Raw genomic sequence first — 21,544 nt, forward strand, 5'->3', positions numbered from 1 at the left:
TTGATGTAGTCCCATTTGTTTATTTTCTCTTTAGTTTCCATTGCCCAAGGAGCATTATCAGAGAAGAAATTGCTTCGGCATATGTTTGCGATTTCGCTGCCTGTGGATTCCTCTAGTATTTTTATGGTTTCCCGTCTTACGTTTAAGTCTTTTATCCATTTTGAGTTTATTTTTGTGTATGGTGTGAGTTGGTGCCGAGGATATGTTTTGATTGACTTTAGTGGGAGAGAGGAAGGGAGGGAGGCAAGGAGAGAGAGAGAGATATGTGAGAGAGAAACATTGATCAGCTGTTGCCTCCCATACACATTCTGACTGAGGATCGAACCTGCAACTAGGTATGTGCCCTGACCAGGAATCACCCTGCAACCTTTTGGTGTACAGGATGATATTCCAACCAATTGAGCCACCTGGCCAGGGCTCTTTAAAAGCATTTTTAATTTGTTATTCCATTTATTCAGCAGATATTTTTTGACTACGTACTCATATCTATTTGTTTTTAGAAATGCGAGTCCTCAGAGAAAGTGAGAGGATGAGGAAGTTGAGAGGACATATGAGTCCATATGGAGAAAACAGTATAGTATTAGATAGAATAATATGTTATGAAGGAAATGAAATGGTGAGCAGTTAGTAATGAGGGCTAAGGTGGCTATATCCTAGGTGGTGTGATTAGGAAAGTTCTCTCTGAGAGATGAATACCCATAGGGATGAACATGCAATGATCTAGGACAGTGATGGTGAACCTTTTGAGCTCGGCGTGACAGCATTTTGAAAAACCCTAACTTAACTCTCGTGCCATGTCACATATAGAAATTTTTTGATATTTGCAACCATAGTAAACCAAAGATTTATATTTTTGATAATACTTCTATATATTTAAATGCCATTTAACAAAGAAAAATCAACCAAAAAAAATGAGTTCGAGTGTCACCTCTGACACACATGTCATAGGTTCGCCATCACTGATTTAGGATCACAAGTGTTTGCGCGAGAAGCAAGGGCCAAGGGCCTGAGGTGAAAACAAGCACAGCTTGTTTGAGGAACAGAAAGAAGGCAGTATTTTTGGATCCTTACGAGCAGTGGGAATGTGGAAAGAGGTCAGGTGAGAGCGATGAACAAATATGAGCCGCAAGGGTCCTGGAAAGGATTGGATTTTATTTTATGGCACTGGAAAGCTATTGAAGGGGTTTTAAATAGGACAGTGACTTTTGGCTTGACCTTGGAAAATTTTACCTTTGGGATGCTCTGTGAAGTGACTGCAGGTGAGCTAGAGTGGTGCCAAAGGAAAGGATTGTATCTGCTCCATATCACCTTTTCCAGCTTCCATTGTTTGGGCTTCATCTTTAAGGTACACACAAACACTGTGCCACCGTAGTTTATGAAACTTTCAAATGCCTGCTTGAAACTTCCTAGAACTCAAGTGATGGCAGTTGATCATGAAACTAGTAAATCGAGTACTAGGCTATTACCTATATATCCACCCATTATATACGTCATATTGAATTGCCCATTTCCTTTAAAATCTACCAAGTATATTGTTCAAGGGCATTATAGTATACCATCTGCTCTTCAGCACTCTGTGTGGTCCAAGTTGTGAGATTTAAAGACTTGGAAATTATGTTTGTCTTGTACAGTTTTAGACAGTATGCTTTCACAGGGTGTTAGATATGACATCCATGTATTATTGTCTTTCAGCAGACTACATTGGTTTTTCAAAGCGTGAGCAGGTAATAGAGGCTTTGGATTACTCTGTGCCTTTCCCCTTCAACACTTGCAGTTTGGTTCACAGATTGGCCTTTATGGCGCAGAAGTTCTCATTTATAGAGCTTCACAAAGTCCGCGTAGATGGTGATATTATATTTTAACAGCCTCACTTCTAAATTTCAAGAATTCTTATACTAGTTAAATGACAGGTCAAGCATCCCTTACTTAGCCAGTGAGAGTGACAGTATTGAAATAATGCAGAGTTACTCCTGCTCATCAAATTGCCAAGAATCTAGAAATCAACTGTTTTTCTGTTCTTCAGCACTTTCTTCTTGATCAGCAACCGGTGGTGCTGGCACTTTTTGTAATTCTTGTGACTTGGTTATTATAACTAACATTTGCATTGAGTCAAGCCTGTGCTAGGCCCGGTACTGGCTGTTGTGTGCATATTATCTTTTAGTCCACACACAAATCTACAGAGCTGTTGTTACTAGGTCACTTTGAAAAGAAAGAAATGGCCTCAGAGGTTGAGTTACTTGCCATGGGTCCAACAGCCAGTTGGTAGAGAAGCTTGCATTCAAACTTGGGACTCTGTAGCTAGGGATAAAATTTCCCATGCTGCCATTCAGGTACTCCAGTAACTAGTGAAATGTCCATTCATGTCTCATAAATGCCACACGGGGACTGTGGATGGCAAGGAATTACTGCAGCTTAGTTATCCGCAGGTGCACAGAGATTCAGCTGGTTCGTTAAGGGTAGGCTAGAGGTCCGTGGTTTGTGTCCCTAAAACATTAAACATCTAAAAAAGGAAACATCGACTTCCTTCTCCCTCCTCCAAAAAGGACTAAGAGGTCTAACACAGAAACCATATGTTATTGTGGGGAGGTAGAAGTTGCTTTTTATCATAATGGTAAGAGTTCTGGAATAATACTTGAATTTGATATTTCATTAGTCAATTGGTAGACCTTTCTGTGCCCACATTAGGTATAGGGAGCCATTGAAAAATAAAACATGGTTTCTACCCACAAGACACTTACAATCTAGGGTTCTAGGTTCTGTATTATGTTCTCATGAGTCATGGCGGAGCATATGTGTGTGGGCGAAATGTTAACATCATGGACCAGAAGGGGAGGGCATTGTTCAGATGTACCTTTCTCCAGTAATGCCTTTCACACTTACTAATCTCTCAGAGTCTATCTTCCGTTCATCGCCTCCGTGAAGCTTTTACCACAGCTGTTGCAGCTACATGTCATTTTCCTCTCTGACATTTCTTTTATTGCTAATCTGCACTTATAATATGGTATTCATTATCACCTCCCTGTAAGATGATCTGTTTCATAACTTTAGTTATAGTCTGTTGCCATCTGAATAGTAAATCCATTAGTGTCAGTTCAGTTCAACAAATGTTTTTGGCAGGAGGGAAGATGTGCTCTATACAAGGGAAAAATAATCAAGATAACCTTGTATTCCTTATGTCTTATACCTTATATCTTGTGTAAGAACTACGAAGAAAACACAACAGTGCAATGCCAGATAGTGACTGGGGAAGACCGCTTTAGATTGTGGAGTTGGAGAAGGTCTCCCGGAGGTGATGTTGAAGCTGCACACTGAATGAGGGTAGGGGTCAGATGTGTGAAGATTTGGGGACGGAGGGAACAGCATGTGGAAAGAGCCTGATGTAGGAGTGAGCTTTCCATCAGTGGAGAGAAGAGGAAGCAGGTGTCTGGAGCACCGAGGGAGGAGATGGTAGAAGATTTTTAACTCTCATTACTTCAGTGGCTTAGTAATTTAAAAAAAAATCAAGAATCTCAGCTTGGAATAAAATAAAAGTGTAAGACCTCCTTTCCAGTAAGCTCGTGGCTTTGTTTCAGTTTTCTAGGGTTTTTAGGAACTAAACACTATGCATAACAATGAATGTGTTAAGTTTAATTATTTGTTCCATTGCTTAATGTCTTAGAGTTGGAAGGGATTTTAAGTCCTTCTGTCCAAGTGGCCATTCTGTGCTGGATCCTTTGGACCCTTTCTATAGCAGCTGACAGCCAACTTGCCTCCTCTGGATCAGGCTCTTTCATTGCTGGACAGGTCTAATTGTTGGGAGATTTTCGCCTTATACTGAGATGAAAGCCAACTTCTTCAAACTGCTACCCATAAACTGTCATCTACTTGTCCAACTTAAGTCTCTTGGAGCCACATAAATTAAATCCATTAATTCTTTAGAAAATTGAAAATAGTTGCTAGGCACCACTTGCCTGACTTTTAAGTTGTCCCCCCCCATCCTCCCTCCCACAAGCAAAATAGTCCTAGTTCCCTCAACCATTCTTCCCATGATATCATTTCCAGATTCTTTTTCAGCCTGTTTCACTGACCCTTTTTGATGGCAATGTCCACTAACATCTGCCTAAATGTGGTGAGACCATTGTAGCTGAAGTGGATTTATTTCTAAATTCTGCCCTCTTTGTAAATGAACACATTATTTGGGAGTATTTGTGAACATTGTCCTGCAATGTACACTGTAGTTCAGTTAGCCTCCTAACACTGACAGTATTTGAGGGTATGTACCAGGTTCATCTCAGAACCTAATTACTGGCACCAGCTACTTCAGGCCACTCAAATCTGTCCTTTCTCTTTTTTTAAACTATCACTTATTTATTTTTTAAAAATATTTTTATTGATTTCAGAGAAGAAGGGAGAGGGAATGAGAGAGAGGGAAACATCAATGATGAGAGAGAATCATTGATGGGCTGCCTCCTGCACACCCCCTACAGGAGATCAAGCCCACAACCTGGGCATGTGCCCCGACCAAGAATCAAACCTATGAACCTCCTTGTGCATAGGTTGATGCTCAACCACTGAGACACAACGGCTGGGCTGTATAATCTTGGCCTTTTAAGTGAGGGTCCAGACATCCCCTCTCTCCTTGGTTCATTCCAAGAGTTAAGGTGGCTAAAGATTTAAAGATTAAATTAGAAAAATTCCAGGAGCTTGGTGGAATTAACACAGTGTAAACATTGCAGAACATTGATTAGAGATGAATAAGTCAAGACTAAATTTGCCCAAATTGCCATTAATTATAGTTTATTTGGATTGTTTTCCACATATTTCCTAAAATTAAGGCCTGTATAGATTTATGTTGAATGCCTTAGTGATGCAAAGCTCTGAGAGGTAGTATGGTGTCTTTAGAGCATGGGCTCTGAGCCACATACTGAGTTTGGAATCTGACTTGGCTCCCCTAGCTCTGTGATCTTAGGCAAAGTGGCTGCTTTTGTTTACTCACTTATAAATGAGAGTAAATGTAGAGCTCCCTCATAGGGTTTCCTCTGAGTATTAATATGTGGTGGCAGGGCTGACGCAGGGCGTGGGCAGTCTTCTTGAGTGAAAAATTTAAGGGGGTACCAAAATTCAATAAGTAATAGTTTAATGCAATAAAATGAAAATACCAGTATTTTACTTGTTTTTTATTTATTGCTTTTAAATTTAAATTTAATTTTATTGAATTTATTTGGGAGACATTGGCTAATAAAATTACATAGGTTTCAAGTGTACAATTCTATAATACATGATCTGTATATTGTATTGTGTGTTCCCCACCCCAAGTCAAGTCTCCTCCCATAACCATTTATTCCCCTCTTACCCTCTTCTATCTCCAACAACCCCTTTTGTTTTATTTTTGCTAAATCTCTTTATCTTTTTCATCCAGCTCCCCTCCCCCGCCCCGACAGCTTTCAGTCTGTTCTCTGTATCTGAATCTGTTTCTGTTTTATTTTGAGTATTAGATTCCACATATAAGAGAAGTCATATGGTACTTATCTTCCTCTGACTGGCTAATTTCACTTAGCATAATATTATCCAGGTCCATCCATGGTGTCACAGAGGGTGAGATTTCCTTCCCTTTTATGGCCAAGTAGTATTCTATTGTGTACATGTATCTCAATTTTTAATACCAATATTTTAAGTAAACACTAGATTCAGTAGGACTGAGATTAGGATATAGTCAGTGAGTTGTACAAGTGCAGGGTTGGATCCTGTCTTTATTTAAAAATTTTCATAGCCTTTCATCGTGGTTATTTGGTATTTTGATACTTTAAAATATTGCAACAAAATGTTATTTGTCTTGATTACTGGATGTGTTCCCCCCCTTCAATTCCCGCCCCCCAAGTTGAGTGCCCCACTCATCTCACCCAACTAGCAGGCCAGTGTGTTAGTGTTTGTTGTTGGTAGTGGGTTTCCAGCTGCCCTTCTATGTTCTTCTGGCTGGACAAAATCAGACTAACATGAGACAGATTAACAAGAGAAAGACCAGATTTATTGCATATGTACATATGGGAAGGTTCCCTAAGAATATGAGACCCAAGAACAGATGGGGCAGTTAAAGGCTTATATGCCATTGTGAGCCAAGGAGAGTGGGGAAGGAGTTGTGATTTGGGACTTCAAAGGGCCGGAAGGCAATTCACATGGAGATTGAAAAGCACATATTTGGTAAATAATATTTGCTGGATCATCTTGACCATGGGAACTGGGAGGACTTGTTAGATTCCTCCCTATCACACTTTGTTCATGTTAAACTATAGTTATCTCTGATAATAGTTCCTTCTTGGAGCAGGTCCTCTGTCTAAATTCCTTTTAGACAGGGGGAAGGTCAATGGTTTTTCCTGAGTTCGTTTCTTGAAAATAACCAGCTTACAATGATCAATATCTCAAAAGGCATATTTTGGGGTGGCAGATTTTGTTATACATTAATCGCTATGATATTCTGTAGAGGAAATGAATTCTAAGAGCCTAGTGGAAGGATTAATTTTCTCCCAACATAGATATTTCTATTAGTTGTCTCAGTGCCAGTCAAAATCTTATAATCAAGGTCAGTTTTAGGTTCTGAATGTCATGTTTCAAACTCTGCTGGAGCTCAAATCCCAGAGAATAAAAAATGGGAACACTTAGCTTATGTCTGGAGGAACCTAGCCAAGCCAAACAGCACTGAAATATTGCTTGTCCTTGATGGCCAGGGTTGTGAAAGACAGCCACAGCTGGTGGCTGAACCATAGCTGGAACTACTGTTAGTCTGTTCGAGATGCTCTAAGTGATAGGAGCCAGGACTCCACCCACTAGGGCTGGGGGAAGTGGGTGGGAAGTGGTGTTTCTAGAAGTTAAATTATGATGATAGAATCTTTCTGTAAATCTGCATCTATTCCGATTTTCTTTCAGTTACGTAGACCTGATTATAAACATGTCTTAGAAATCTGTTTTATAATTAGTGGCCCTTGAAAGGCAGGAAAAATGTTGCAGAAACAATTTTTTAAAGCTTTATTCTTGGCAGTCCAAGTGTCACACAAGGCAAGGCAGCTGTTATCTGTTGGGGCATCATCCCCATTGCCGTGGTGTCTCTTCCTCCTTCCCTCCTTCCCTCTCTCCCTCCAATTCTCTCTTTGATCTTTTTTTTCTTTTTGACACAGATTTATTCACTGATACTTTCTGCACAAAGTAGTAGAAATAGTTGCTCTTATGTGAACTGGATGTTGTTGATGCTTTGTATAAAGTAGGTGGAGGTGAATAAACTAATAATCATTATAGCTGCTATCATTGGCTTTGATTTAAATTTATCTGAATTTTCTCCTTTATTTTTATTTTTTGTTTTATTTTTAAAAAATATATTTTTATTAATTTCAGAGAGGAAGGGAGAGGGAGAGAAAGCTAGAAACATCAATGATGCGAGAGAATCAGTGATCGGTTGCCTCCTGCACACCTCCTAGTAGGGATTGAGTCCACAACCTGGGCATGTGCCCTTGACCAGAATCCAACCTGGGACCCTTCAGTCCACAGGCTGATGCTCTATCTACTGAGCCAAACCAGCCAGGGCTGTCCTTTTCTCTTTTTTTTAGATTGCAAAGAATGTACTTGAGAACTAGAATGAGTTTAAAACACAACTTTATTTTGTTGGCTACTGCCAGACATTACTGCCTTGCTGTGGCTAGCTGACTCAACTGCATGAGTTTGATTATTTTCCCCCAAAATCTTTTTATTGATTTTTAGAGAGAGGGGAAGGGAGAGAGGGGCAGAGAGAGAGAGAGAGAGAGAGAGAGAGAGAGAGAGAGAGAGAGAAACATTGATGTGAGAGCAGAACATCCATCTGCTGCTTCCTGCACTCCCCCTACCTGGGGTCCAACCCGAAATCTTGGCATAGCCACACCGGTCAGAGTGAGTTTGATTATTTTTAGAGACTCCAGTTCAATTTGTTAACAACAAACAGGGATGGAAATGATTGTCTCAAACAGAATGTATGTCACCTTCTTTGTACCAATTTTTAGAGCACAGCTGTGGCAGCTGAACTACATATGCCTGCTTTGTTTTCCTCCTGTCATTTGGCAGGTGGAGAAAGAGTGAAAGTTTTAAAGTGAGTCTAAAATTAGTATATCTGGTGCAGTATTCAATTTCCTGTAAGTGCTATTTGGAATAGCACTATGTAGCAGAAGAAGATATAGAGATGTGAGTATAGAAGAAGCTTAGAGGTTGAAATCCAGGGGCCAGTGCAGTTTGATTCGTGAAGGAAATATTCTCAGATATCTAGGAACTCATGGAATAGAAGCCACTGTGCAAATGGATTGTCTTACCCTGAAAGTGATCCTTGGTTTAATGGGCAGGGTTTAATGTTTCCTATTGGGTAATTTAGCAGCTCATCTTTAGATTAGTTAGTGAAGTAGGACTTCCTGAGTTGCAAAATGAAATCCAATGCTTCCTCTTCCTTCTCACTACTTCTGTCCTGGGGCCAGCTTGGACTGAGTTAGAGATTTGCAAACCAAAATCCTGGTTGTTAGTTTTACGTCATTATGAGGTGTAGCAAGGGATTGATTGCACTGGGTGGGAGCAGATGTGCTCTTACAGTGGGAGTGACTGGTGACACTGGCTAACAGTTGTGTCATGTGGCTGGTCCTCCAGCTTTATCTCTTGCATTAGAAAGGCTTGGGTCCCCATCACCTGCATGGAAGGCACATAGTATTCTACTCCACTCCACTGACTATGCACCTCTCCCCAATCACCTCTTTCTTAGCTTTCATGCTTCTGGAATTCTTCACTTCTGCTTGCAAGTCTTTTCTTGTAAGGGCTGCCCTTTTCTGCTCTCCTTCACCTGTGTTGGAGACTACCTTTATTTTCCTCTCCTAAAGGACCCCCAATATAAAGCGCTTGTATGGAGGGTGTGTGGGTGATAGGGATTAGAGTCTGGCATAGGCAACCTCTTGACATGGCATATTAAACACATCTGCCCTATGACCTGTCAGTCATTCCCTATACATTCCTCTACCTCTGAACCCTCCCCTAACTTAGAGTTCAACTTGTTAACTTCTTGCTCTTTTCCTTTCTGGAGAATGTGTTCTTTTTCTGTCTCCCAGATTTCAATCCTCCAATACTTTCTTATCCAGAACAGTTTACCTCTTCACTACTAACCCCTCTGTTGCAGGCTCCATCCCCAGCCCTGGTTGGAGGGGGGAGGGGAGGGTATGGGAGGCAACCAATCAATGTGTCTCAGGTATCAATTCTCTCTCTCTCTCTCTCCCTCCCCTCCCTCACTTCCTCCCTCCCTCCCTCTCCCTATCCTGTCCACTCTCTAAAATTCAATGGAAAAATAACCTTGGATGAGGATTAACAACAAAAAAAGACTGTTTCCCTTTGCCTAGGATAGATCCTCATGTTTAATGTTTATTTTTTCTTGCAACATTTTATTTTGCTTTTCTTTAAAAAAACACACAAAAAACCCCAATCCATCTTTATTCACTTATTCAACTTAAAAATGATTGAAGGTATCCTTAGCTCCCTGAGGCTTAGTTTAAGTCACTCAGGTGAACAAGACATACTCTAAGGTGTCCAGAAGGGGAGAAGGTGGTTGGTTGAACAGAGGATTCCAGTGTGGGAGTAATTTGGAGGAAGAGACTAATTAATTGCTTGAGGAAATGGAGGAATGCTTTGGAGGCTGGGCCTGGGAAGACTCCCCACTGTAGGGCATGTGTTAAGAGTGCAGTCTGTGGGATCGCATTGTCTGGGCAGCCGGCCAGCAAGTTGTGCAAGCACTACATATCTCTATTTCTTCCACTACAACCAGGACTAATAATGGCACTACCCTCTTAGTGTTCTAAGAATTAAATGAGATAATGCATACAAGGGATCACAGTAAGGCTTGGCCCAGTGTTTTTGTTTGTTTTGTTTTTGGTGTGTTTGTTTTAATTTTTTTAAAAAATGACCTATAATGTTGAAATAAATTTTTCTCTCGGCCCAAGATGGAACCGCATCACCACCCTGAGACTTAGGTAACTTTCATGTCCTGTAAATACGCAGCTTGATACTTTGGCTATTGTCAATATCTTGGCTGCAAGGAACATGGGGGTGCACATAATTTTTGACTTAATGTTTTCATTTTCTTTGGATAAATATCCAGAAGTACTTCTATTTTTTAACTTGTGCGGGGGGACCTCCATACTGATTTTCATAGTGGCTGCCCTTTGACATTATTATTATTCTTGCTGGGTGTTAAAGGATGGTTACATGTCACCCTACCCAGTGGACCTTATGCCCCCACCAGGAGCCCTATCAGAAAAGAATGTTAGCATCAGCTTTATGTCTCCTTCGCTTTCCCTTTGTTTGCAGGGAGGTCTGCTGCCAGCTCTGGGAGGCTGGTGAGCATGGCACATCTTTGGTGTCCTTGTAGTTCTCCACCAGAGCATTGCCAGGGAGCTATGACTGAGGGAGGGAGGCAGGGATGGAGGACAGTCCCTCATGGCAGCAGTAGCAGCCCATCGTCTGAGCAGATGGCACTGGAGGAAACAGCAGCTTCCCTGGAGCTGATCTGCAGCCAAGAACCTGCACGGAGAGGCAGCTGAAAAGGTGTCTGGCACAGCCAGACCCACACACCAGGCCTTCTGCAATGGGAAGGAATTTCTTTTTGGGTTGCTTTAAAAGTGAAATTCCTCCCTGCCCTCTGAATGGGATGGTAATGGGTTTGTGATAAGGTTATAGGGGAGGCAGAGAAAATCTAGAGAGCTCAAGAAATTTGAAGTATGGCCCTGCTCCTCAGGACTGAAAGTGCCTGGTGGACATCAGAGCAGACTCACAGAACATGGGCTTGAGGAGATGCTTAAGCATTTTGGGTCTAAAACTCATCTATAATCTTGGCAGATCTTTCAGATGACTTGCCTTTTCCCACTTGTTCCCTTGCCCGGCGTCTGTTGCCTCCATCCCAATCTGCTTTTTCTCCTTTGCTGCTTATATAAGGCGGCACATGGTCCTACACCAGATGTTCATGGTGTACTTATGAGTGCATGTGTTCCTATTCTGGGCCAAGAAAATACTCCTGATGTAGGACATCCAATATTTTTTAGCTTATGTAACCCCAACTCTTTCATGATTTATTTAACATCTTAAAACGGGATTACTGCACTGTTTTAGCCTTTGAATCAGTGTGGAGGGTCAAATAGTAATGAACCTGCTGGTGGAATGAGAAAGGTTACGGAGGAAGAATCTGCTGGATAGCCTTTGTGCTTTGATGTTGTGTCACCGTCGTTCTCAGTAATGCTAGCCGCTTCCTTACCCAAAGTCGTCGTGGCTTTTGGCCATGCATATTTTTATCTTGGCTATTATAGAAACACACCCACTGCCAACACGTTTCTGGACCTGAAGTTACAAAATTAGATGGAGTGTAAATATCCAGTCTGGCTAGAGAGAAAAGAGCAAAGAGGCGTCACAAAGCATTGGCCCTTATTCCAGAAGTCTTCCAGGCAAGGAATGATAGAACGCTGACAGATGATTCAGGTTGGAGTTCTGGTCCGGACTCCACTCCTCACACCTAGAATGGGTTTAATGATCCATGCCTTGGCTGCCCGTGAAAGCAAGGAGATTTTTCTTAACCTCTGAGGTCCCTTACATCACTGCAGAGGTGGAATCTCATGATTAAGAGGACATGAGTGTGTACCCTGACCGGTGTGCTCAGCGGTTAGAGTGTCAGCCCATGGATGGAAGGGTTGCATCAGCCCATTGATTCCAGGTCAAGGGCATGTACCTGGGTTGCAGGTTCAATCACTGGTCCTGCTCAGGGCGTGTTGGGGAAGCAACCAATCAATGTGTCTCTCTCACATTGATGTTTCTCTCTCTCTCCCTCCTCCCCGCCACCTTCTACTCTCTCTAAAAATCAATGGAAAAGATATCCTCGGATGAGGGATTAGCAACAAAAATAAACAAATAAAAGAACACTAGTGTAGTTTGAGGCATACTGGGAAAGCTAGTCCACTTACCTTCCCACCTGCCCACAAAGCCAGGTACTGGGAATTGGAATTCTCTGATGAATAGAGGTAGAGGGGTCCAGCTCTCTCATGCAGAGGAGGAAGCTTGAGGGCACAATAAATGAAGCACACTGATGTGTGCAGTCTTGCGGAAGCAGAACTGACAGCCAAGATTCTCGATTCCCAGTCTGATGGTAATTCCTTATATCATGCTAACTCTGCCTCATGATGAAGCCATTTCAGTGTTTTAAAAGTGCATCTTCCCATGATCAAAAGGCAGATAACAAGAATAAGTCAAGTAGAATGGTCTCTTATATGTGGTATTTAAAAAACAAAACAAAAGCCGTAGCTGGTTTGCCCAGTGGATAGAGCATTGGCCTGCAGACTGAAGGGTCCTGGGTTCCATTCTGGTCAAGGGCACATGCCTGGGTTTGGGCTCAATTCCCAGTAGGAGGCGTGCAGGAGGCAGCCGATCACTGATTCTCTCTCATCATTGATGTTTCTATCTCTCTCTCCCTCTCCGTTCCTCTCTGAAATCAATAAAAATATATATTAAAAACAAAACAAAAAAACCAAGCTCATAAATACAGAGAACAGATTGATGGTTGCCAGAGGTGTGTAATAATGAGGGTGGGCAAAATGAGTGAAGGGGGTTAACGGTACCAACTTCCAGTTATAAAGTAAATAAATCATGGGGGTGCAATATACAGCATGGTGACTATAGTTAATAATACTGTATTGCACATTTGAAAGTTGCTAAGAGTAGATCTTAAGAGTTCTCATCACAAGAAAAATAATTGATGATGACAGATGTTAACTATACCTATTGTGTTGATTATTCTGTATTTAATATACAAATATAAAATCATTATGTTTATTCCTGAAACTAATTTAATATTATGTCAATTGTACCTTTATAAAAAAAATCACATCATAATTATGTGTTTAATCTCACAATTAGTGGTAAAGAGATACACATTTGTACTTTACATGAATTTGGGTTCAAATCTAGGTTAAATTTTTTTCTATTGACCTTCTTTTGACTTAGGAAATGATTAATTATATAGGTCATAGATTCAAATAACTTTAGCTACAATTTCCTTTGGTTAATATACCTTATGATGAGCTAAATATTGTACTCTAAGATTAATAGCAAAAAGGTATTGAAGACAGGTGTACTCTGTGTGGGGTCACTGTTCCTCAGGAGTGACATATGATCACTGACTTAGGGATCTTAGTCTGATGTGCAAAGGAACAAAGAATGAAAAGGATTAAAGTCTTGCTTTATAGTTTACTTTATAGTATTATTTTGTATTAAGTAAATTATAAACCTATCCTTACCTTCTTTAGAAATAGTTTACAATCCCTAATGTCTTGTGATTTATCAGAAAACCTTTAGGGTAAAGATTGTATCACCCAGACACCCAGAAGGAGAGACGGCTCAAAAGATAGGCAGCATGTGTTTTTGGGTGGTCTAGTCTAGTATAAACCTCACTTGGGGTGATAAACTTTCTGCTTCCTTAGTTAGAGAATATTTTGGAGTCGTAAGCTCAGACATCTTTAAAAGTTGACTCATACACATTTTGTGGGCGTTTAAAAATGTCAGGTAGCTTCAGGAGGAGCAAGCATCTCTTGTATGAACAGATCTTTTTTGTTAGGAGGTCAGGCTTGGGATCCAAATGCAACCTATGGTAATGATCTTTCTGCACCAGCTTGAATAAGCTGAAGCAATAGTTGTGAGAACTAAACGTTCATGTATGCGGACTGATCAGATAACAGAATGTTGCTTAATTCAATAAATTTATTCTACTCAGTTGTTTAAGGCCTGCCTGGCAAAAATTAAGGCCATAAGATAACATTTAAAGGAAACATTGCTGTTCATAATCCTCACTGTGTGGTTGAGATGGTTTTTCTGAGTTTTTATTGCCTTAAAAGTCACAACTATGATTATCATGACTGTTGAACAATACAGTAGACTGAAGATATGACAGGGGATGTAGTGAAAGGAGTTTAATAATTTGTAGGACCTTGGGTACAGGAAAACAGAGCCTGAAGATATGATAGTATCTTCAAGTAGTATCTCAAGTAGAATGGCCCTTATTGATCCTTAAAATTGACTCTGCCCTCAAGGGGATTATGATCTGGTATGGAGGATATGTAAACAATCTCCCTTAACAAGAAGAGTGAGATGTAGGTACAGGTACAACCACATATGGTTGTACAGGGATGTGGCAGGGCACCTGGCTAAGGGGTATGTATGGGGCCTGTAGTCCAGTTTGGTTCTGTACACCAAGCTGTTTCCTGGCACACAGTTGAGTGAGTCTGGGGAAGTGGGCATCTTCCCAAGGGGGCACCTTTTTTCTAATCTGTACACAATCACGTATAGACTAGCTTCAGCCTAGGTTCTGGTGGAAGAGGGGATTACTACTCTGAAGGAAGTAGAAAATTCATGGCTCTGAGGTGGTTGGCGCATGTAGTACTTGAAGGATACCTCTTTCAGCCAACTTTTGCTAGCCCTTCAAATTCCAGCTCTAGGATGGGAAGCTTTCCTTGGGTCTGAGCGTGGATCGAGGTGTCTACCTCTGTGTCCCTGTCCTGGGCACATCACCTCAGAGCACTGCCTCCCTCCTGACCTGCCTTTCCTCCATGAGACTGTACACTGCTTGAGGGAAGGGAGAACAGTGTTTCTCAGCTTGTGCCTGGCACAGCGAAAGGGTCAGGGATAAAGGAACTCTGTGGTGGGAGGTGAGGTTTGAGGAGTAGTGCTTCCAGGCCAGATGGAAGTGATTCTGAATGCTAGCCTAAGGAGTTTCCATGCCATCCTGTAGGTCAGGGAATGCATTGTTGGTGTTGGAGGAGGAAGTGACCTGTGCTGACTTGTGGGTTGGGAAAATTCCTCTGGAAGTTGTGTGGGGGATGGATTAGATGAGGGAGAGGGCCCTGGGGAGAGGAGGGGGTTGATTAATTAGTAGGTACAGGATTGCAGGGTACTTAGAGTTTGGTAGGAAGTAGCTGCAAATAAATACATGCTGTAAATTTATTTGTTTATTTAGTTGAAGATATAGTGCCTACTGAGAGCAAAGTGGTTGCACAGAGCAGGACCAGGTATTTCCCCACGGGGCAGACTATCACTGAGTAGGTAATTTTTGCCAGAGTTCACAAAGAAACTCACTTCTCACTATGCTCTTGTCCCTTTAGACAGGGACCTCACTATTCCAGAAGGTTAAAAGGTTCTGCACCCAACCTCCAGCATTGGTGTGTGTTACATTTCAACTCAATTCTGACATTGTCTGTCTGGAGCCAGGGTCAGATCCCATAGGTTAAAGGGTTCAGTCCTGTAAGTCCACCCTCTAGTTCAGATTGTCAGGCCAGTTGGTCACCTGTGCTTCTGACCTGACAAAAATCAGAGGTTCCCACAACTTCTGCCTTGGGTTTTGCTGCTAGACCAGGTCACATAATTAAGGAAACCCATTTATCTACTAGGTTATCAGTTTATTACAAAATATATTAACGAATACAAATCAGCAGCCAGATGAAGAGATACAGAGAGTAAGGTGCTGAACAAAGGAGCTTTTGTCCTCATGGAGTTTGGGGTTTGGCACATTGAAGTGTTATGGTTCCCCAGCCTGGAAGCTCTTTGAACCCCCTCTTTTTGGGTTTTTATGAAGGCAGATTATATAGGCCTGACTCATCGACTCATTGGCCTCTGATGACTGAGTCAACTTCCAGCCCCTCTCCCCTTCCAGGAAATCAGGGGGTGGGAGTGAAAGTATACCCCTCTCTTCATGGTTGTTCCTCTGGCAACCAGTGCCCACCCTTAGGTGCTTTCCAACAGTTATCCCATTATTATAAACCCAGTTGTGGGAAGAGGCTTGTTATGAATAACAAGACACCATTTCACTTTTAGGGCTCCGGAACATTTTCAGGAACTAAGGACAAGAGACCAAATATTATAATGAAAGATGCTCCCATGCTCTTACAGCTCAGGAAATTCCAAGGCACTGGGGAGCTCTTAGCCTTACTTTGGACCATCTATATTTCTTATAAATCACAAATCACACACGTACTCTAACATTCAAAGTGCTTGTGTTCAAGGAAATGCTCACAAACATTCAGAGATAATGTAGTGTGACGAGTGGTAAAGAAAAGGAACTCTGGTACCAGCCTGCTTGAGTTTGAGTTCTGGCTCCACCATCTATTAGCTGAATTACTTTGGGCAAGTTATTTGACCTCTGTGCTTCAGTTGATTTATGAAATGGGGAAAATAATAACATCGACTTCCTAGATATTAGGATTAAATGGGTTCATGTATATAAACCACTGAGAACAATACCTGCCATAGACGAGCAAAAGACGATCTCCATATCCTTGAGTGAAATTTGCAAAGGGGTATTATTCCAAGTCCTTTACCACATATGAACCACATACAACTTTTAAAACAATCGTAGGTGGTGGGCATTCCCTATTTATAGATGAAGAAAGTGAGGCCAAAACACACAATGTGACCAAAGTCTTAAAAGCCTGTCCATGGCAGTGTCAGAATTTGAACCCAGGAAGTATGACTCAGAATGTTCTTCATACTTACCAATAGCAAGTGTCACAGAATGATTTAAGACCATGTCTTTTTGTTGTGAAGGAAAAGAAAGCCTGCTTTTAAGCTAGGCCATCTGGAGGGTGGATACTGGACATCTGAAATGAGTCATTGAGTTAAGTACCCCCCCAAAAAACCCCTAAAATTAGGAGTTTCGTCCATAATTCTCACCTCTAAAGGTCCTTGGTATCAATCTCTTAACCAAGATTTTTTTAAAAGCTTATTATTATTTTTTTAATCCAAAGAGATTCATCAAAGTGATTTCAAGGATAAATAGTTTATAGAATGAAGTTTTTCTTTGTTTTATTAATCTTTTTCAAGTAACTACTTCAGTGTCAAAATATTCTTAAGAGTGGGGGGATAAGGAACTTGTAGCTGGCAGAACCACAAAGCGATAGTTCATTTTGACCACTCCTCAGATGGTGCGTGTGTGTGCTTTGGCATTTTCAATGACCTTTTGAAGAAGGGCTGATCCTGGGAATGGCAATGGTTTCTCCTGATTCTAGGCAGCACTATGAGGGAATCAAGCTGTTTTTTACAGGGTTCTTTTATTCTCAGTATTTTCTGCATGAACAATTAAAAGGACATTGAGCCCAGCCGGCATGGCTCAGTGGTTGAGCGTCAACAGGGCACATGCCTGGGTTGTGGGTTTGATCCCCGATGTGGGGCTTACAGGAGGAGCTGATCAATAATTCAATGATTATCTTTCATCATTGATGCTTCTGTCTCTCTCTCTCCCTTCCTCTGATCAATAAAAATACTTAAAAAAGTAAAAGGACATTGAGTTGTTATCTGTTTCTGGTGATTTGGCTAGTCATCTTGGGGAATTTGCTGCTTTGTGAACACTTGTCCAGCTCTGTCCAGTTTGCCCTTAATTTATAGGGAATCAGAACAAAAAGACACTGTGTGCTTGTCTGCAGCCTTTCTTTGGAATTCTACTTGAAAGATTGGAGCAGCCATGTGTTGTATCCAAATGTGCTAGCATTAGCACTTAATAATATTGCTTTTCTTCCAAGCAAACTGACCTGGGCAGGTGAAGGTCATGTTTCCTGGAATGGGCTTCTATCTCCTGACCCACATTGTATTACTGTTTGCTTTTGAGAAGGTCTTCATTCAGATGTAGATATATTATTAAATCCATTTTGCTCTGGCTGTTGACCTTTCCAGGTTTTCATGGTAAGGATTGAGAGATGTGGTGGAAGTTTGATTTTGGAATCAGATTGAGGACATACCTATCCTGCCTGAGAAGAGCCAAGGCTGCCAAAAATAGTTGGAAAACCATGTTGCCCAATCCCGAGTCCAGTTGTCATAATCCCTCTACAGTAGCCATTCCTAGGCAGTGTTTGAGTCTCCATTCAGACATTTCCTTAGGCAACTTTTTGGAACCACTTGAAATTCCCACTACTAATCCTAATTCTAAATCCTAGGCTTTGAATAAAATAAAGCCTTTCCCACGTATCGAGTATCAGGCCATGGGTAAATTGTTATCATGTCCTTCTCTGGGTCTTCTCTTTTCCAAAGAAGCCGCTACCTACTCTTTCCTCATGGGATGTCTGGCGCCATTTCACATCTTGGTCTCTCACCTTGGAAGCTGTGTACTTGTTTATATCTACCTTAAGGTTTGTTAAATGGGCCTAAGAATAGGGCTCTGGGGCTGGCTGGCCTGCCTATTGCAGAGTAGGACAGCCCCAAACTTGTCAGTTACTCCAAGCCTACTATGAAAGTGATTTTTCAGATACAGAACATACCCTACAGGTATTACCTACAGGTATTACTCAAGAGAACTGAAAGCATATGTTCAGACCAGGACTTCTGCACGAATGTTCATTGCCACATTATTCACCATAGCCCTGAAGTGGAAACAAACAACTCAAATGTTCCTCAATGAACAAATAGCTAAACAAAATATGTTCTATCAGTACAACGGAAGAATAGTATTCGGCCGTAAAAATGAACAAAGTACTGAGATATGCTACACCAGGGGTCCTCAAACTTTTTAAATAGGGGGCCAGTTCACTGTCCCTCAGACTGTTGGAGGGCTGGACTATAGTTTAAAAAAAACACTATGAACAAATTCCTATGCACACTGCATATATCTTATTTTGAAGTAAAAAAACAAAACGGGAACAAATACAATATTTGTATTTGCATGTGGCCTGCAGGCCGTAGTTTGAGGACTCCAGTGCTACACCATGAGTGAACCTTGAAATCATTCTGCTAAGTGAAAGAAACCAGACACAAAGTACCACATGTTGTGTGATTCTGTTTATGAGATGTTGCAGAATAGGCCAATCTTTACAGACAGAATGCCAGTTTGTAGTTGCTGCATGCTAGTGGGAGGAAGAGATGGGGAGTGACTGCTGATGGGTGCAGGGGTTCTTTCTGGGGTTGATTCAATGTTCTGGAATTAGGTAGTGGTGATGATTGCACAATACTGAGAATGTATTGAACACCACTGAGTTGTACGTTATAAAATGGTGAATTTTGTGTTGTGGTATGTCTCAAAAAGCTGTCATAAAAAAACGGCTGTTACCTCCTAGGTGAAGGTGAGGATATATGAGGACGAAATGAAATGACACATATAATACTTAAAGGAACATAGTATGCATTCAGTTAAAGGAGCATAGGATGTATTAAGTTAATGATCGCTAGTGTTGCTCTTAAGGAAATTAACACTGCTTAAATATCAGTACTTTTCTTTACTGCAACCTCTCTAGAATATTACCTGTTATGTAGTACGCAATCAGTCAGTATTTTCCCATTCATGTTCAGCCACATTCAGGAATGTGCTTGTCTTTAGCGTTCTGCTTCTTCAGGGAGTTATTGAATACGCGTCTCCTGGGGCCTAACTGAGCTACTTTGGTCCAGTAGGAGTGATGGAGTGATACGGAGCTCTTCACAGCTCATGTTGCAGTGTGGAAGTTGGGAGTTAGGAGTAGACTCAGCCTTGAGAAGGAAAGGCTCTACCTGGGAGTTAGGAGTAGACTCAGCCTTGAGAAGGAAAGGCTCTACCTTAAATTCAAGGTGAAGGTGGGGGGAAATGATTCTTGAGCTCCCATCCCCCCCTTGCCCCCAGTAATATAAAGCTGCTTTATGTTTCTATAAGAACTTCATTGGCTTGTGGAGGATGTGACTCCTCATGGTTCACTAACAGTTCCCTGGAGAGCAGATGACTTCATCTTGGTTAAATAAAAACTCAGTGCATAGACATTTAAACAATTTAAACTGATCATTTGTTCTGCTGAATCCAACTCACAACTTCTACAAGTAAGGAATTGTTATTTTAAATTAAGATAGAAGCATTTTTTCTTGAAAAATAATTAAAAATTTTTCATTCTTTTATGAACTTGGCATTCCACTGATGACACTGAGTTAGTTTCTTTCACAGTTATGTCAGCAAGGTGCTGTTTGCTTATCCGGGGCCCCAGAGAAGATATAGACCTGTTGTGTGTACTACCCAGCATTCTTTCTAGAAGAACAGTGGAAATGTTTTTTTTGTTTTTGTTTTTTTGGTTTTTTTTTGGTCGCTAAGGAATGGTTGTGCTTCGCAGCTTCCTTCAATCTTCTGTACACTGTGTGCTGTGTGGTTGATCACGTTTCCTTGTTACCATAACTTGTTGGGAGGCTCAGGATCCAGTTTTTGGCTCACCTTCAGGGAGTCGCCAGGACTCCTTTCTGGCCTTTTGTGTACCACCCTCTTTCCAGGCTCCAACTTTGTTTCCTACTCTTATTTTCACGTTATGTCTAATATATATTCTTTTATTTTTATTTCATCAAGAGGTGCTTTTATAATTCTTTGGGAGACAAGAGGGAGACAGTGCCACCATTACTGAAGCAATATTTAAAACTTAACTCTAACCCCACCCCCCATATGAACCAGGAGGAATGGGAGAGAAGGCAAAACTGTCCAAAAAGCGTTTGTAAGGTTTTTATTTTTGAAGCTTTTTCTGAGAATCTCTTTTCTCCTGCCTTTTTCACAGAAGTTGGTGATGTGGCAAAGCAGTACATAGAGAAAGGCCGTTTGGTTCCAGACCATGTGATCACACGCATGATGCTGTCGGAGCTGGAGAACCGACAGGATCAGCACTGGCTGCTAGACGGTGAGTGGGACCCGTGGGTGAGCTGGGTTTCTGGGAGTAGCTTGTTCCTAATAGAATTCTGTTATTGTTCCAGTTTGATGATGCCTTTTCTTTCCATGATGAAGTTGTCATAAGTATACCTGAAACCAGAGGTTCTTTCATTCATAATAGGCCACAAAAATTTAAGCCAGGAGTTACCATTTTTCACTTGTCAGATTAACAAAGATAGAAAATTTGAAAATCTCTTATTGCGTATGTGGGAAATAAGTGTTGAGTATACAATGCACAACCTTTGGAGGACAGTTTAACAGTCTTTATACTTTTTGTTTCAGCAAAGAACTGAAACAAAAAACTGATTTCTTGCCTAAAGATATAGCTTCAAGGATGTTCATTTTCAGCATTATTTATAAAGAGCAAGACATTGGTAACCATCTAAGTATCATAGCGATGTCTTAAATTTGGTATGTACCTATGTTATAATATGAATAGATCTCAATGTAAACTGCCAAGTGAACAAAGCTAGTTGTAGTATAGCGTATATTGCGTATTATTTATGCAAAAATAGAGGGATGGCATGATATCCTATCTAATAAAAGAGAAACATGGTAATTAGCGTACATCCGCTACCCTTCCCATTGGCTAATCAGGGTGATATGCAAATTAACTGCCAGCCAAGATGGCGGCTGGCAGCCAGGCAGCTTGAAACTAACATGAGGCTTGCTTGCTTCGGTGACGGAGGACTCCAACGGTCCCCGCCTGCCTTGCAGGCCTCTGAGCCTGCAGTTTGAAACATTGTAACAAATATAGAAGCTAAAAAAAACCCCAGAAACCAGCTTTCAGCCAGCCGGGATCTAAGAGCTGGAGTCAGAGCTGTAGTTATACATTGTTGCAATTATAGAACCGAAACAAACCAGAAA

The 21,544-nt window shown here is 41.2% G+C and overlaps 1 protein-coding gene across 1 annotated transcript in view; it reads left to right on the plus strand.

Annotated features, from left to right (window-relative positions):
* AK4 (adenylate kinase 4) overlaps window positions 1-21,544 on the plus strand; it is a 60,123-nt gene that overhangs the window by 10,239 nt on the left and 28,340 nt on the right. Inside the window, exon 2 of the mRNA XM_006773275.2 lies at window positions 20,529-20,648. Within this exon, the coding sequence (XP_006773338.1) occupies window positions 20,529-20,648 (120 nt within the window). The remainder of the gene's footprint in view (window positions 1-20,528; window positions 20,649-21,544) is intronic.

Source organism: Myotis davidii, unplaced genomic scaffold, assembly GCF_000327345.1.
Source record: "Myotis davidii unplaced genomic scaffold, ASM32734v1 scaffold205, whole genome shotgun sequence".
Classification (NCBI taxonomy): domain Eukaryota; kingdom Metazoa; phylum Chordata; class Mammalia; order Chiroptera; family Vespertilionidae; genus Myotis; species Myotis davidii.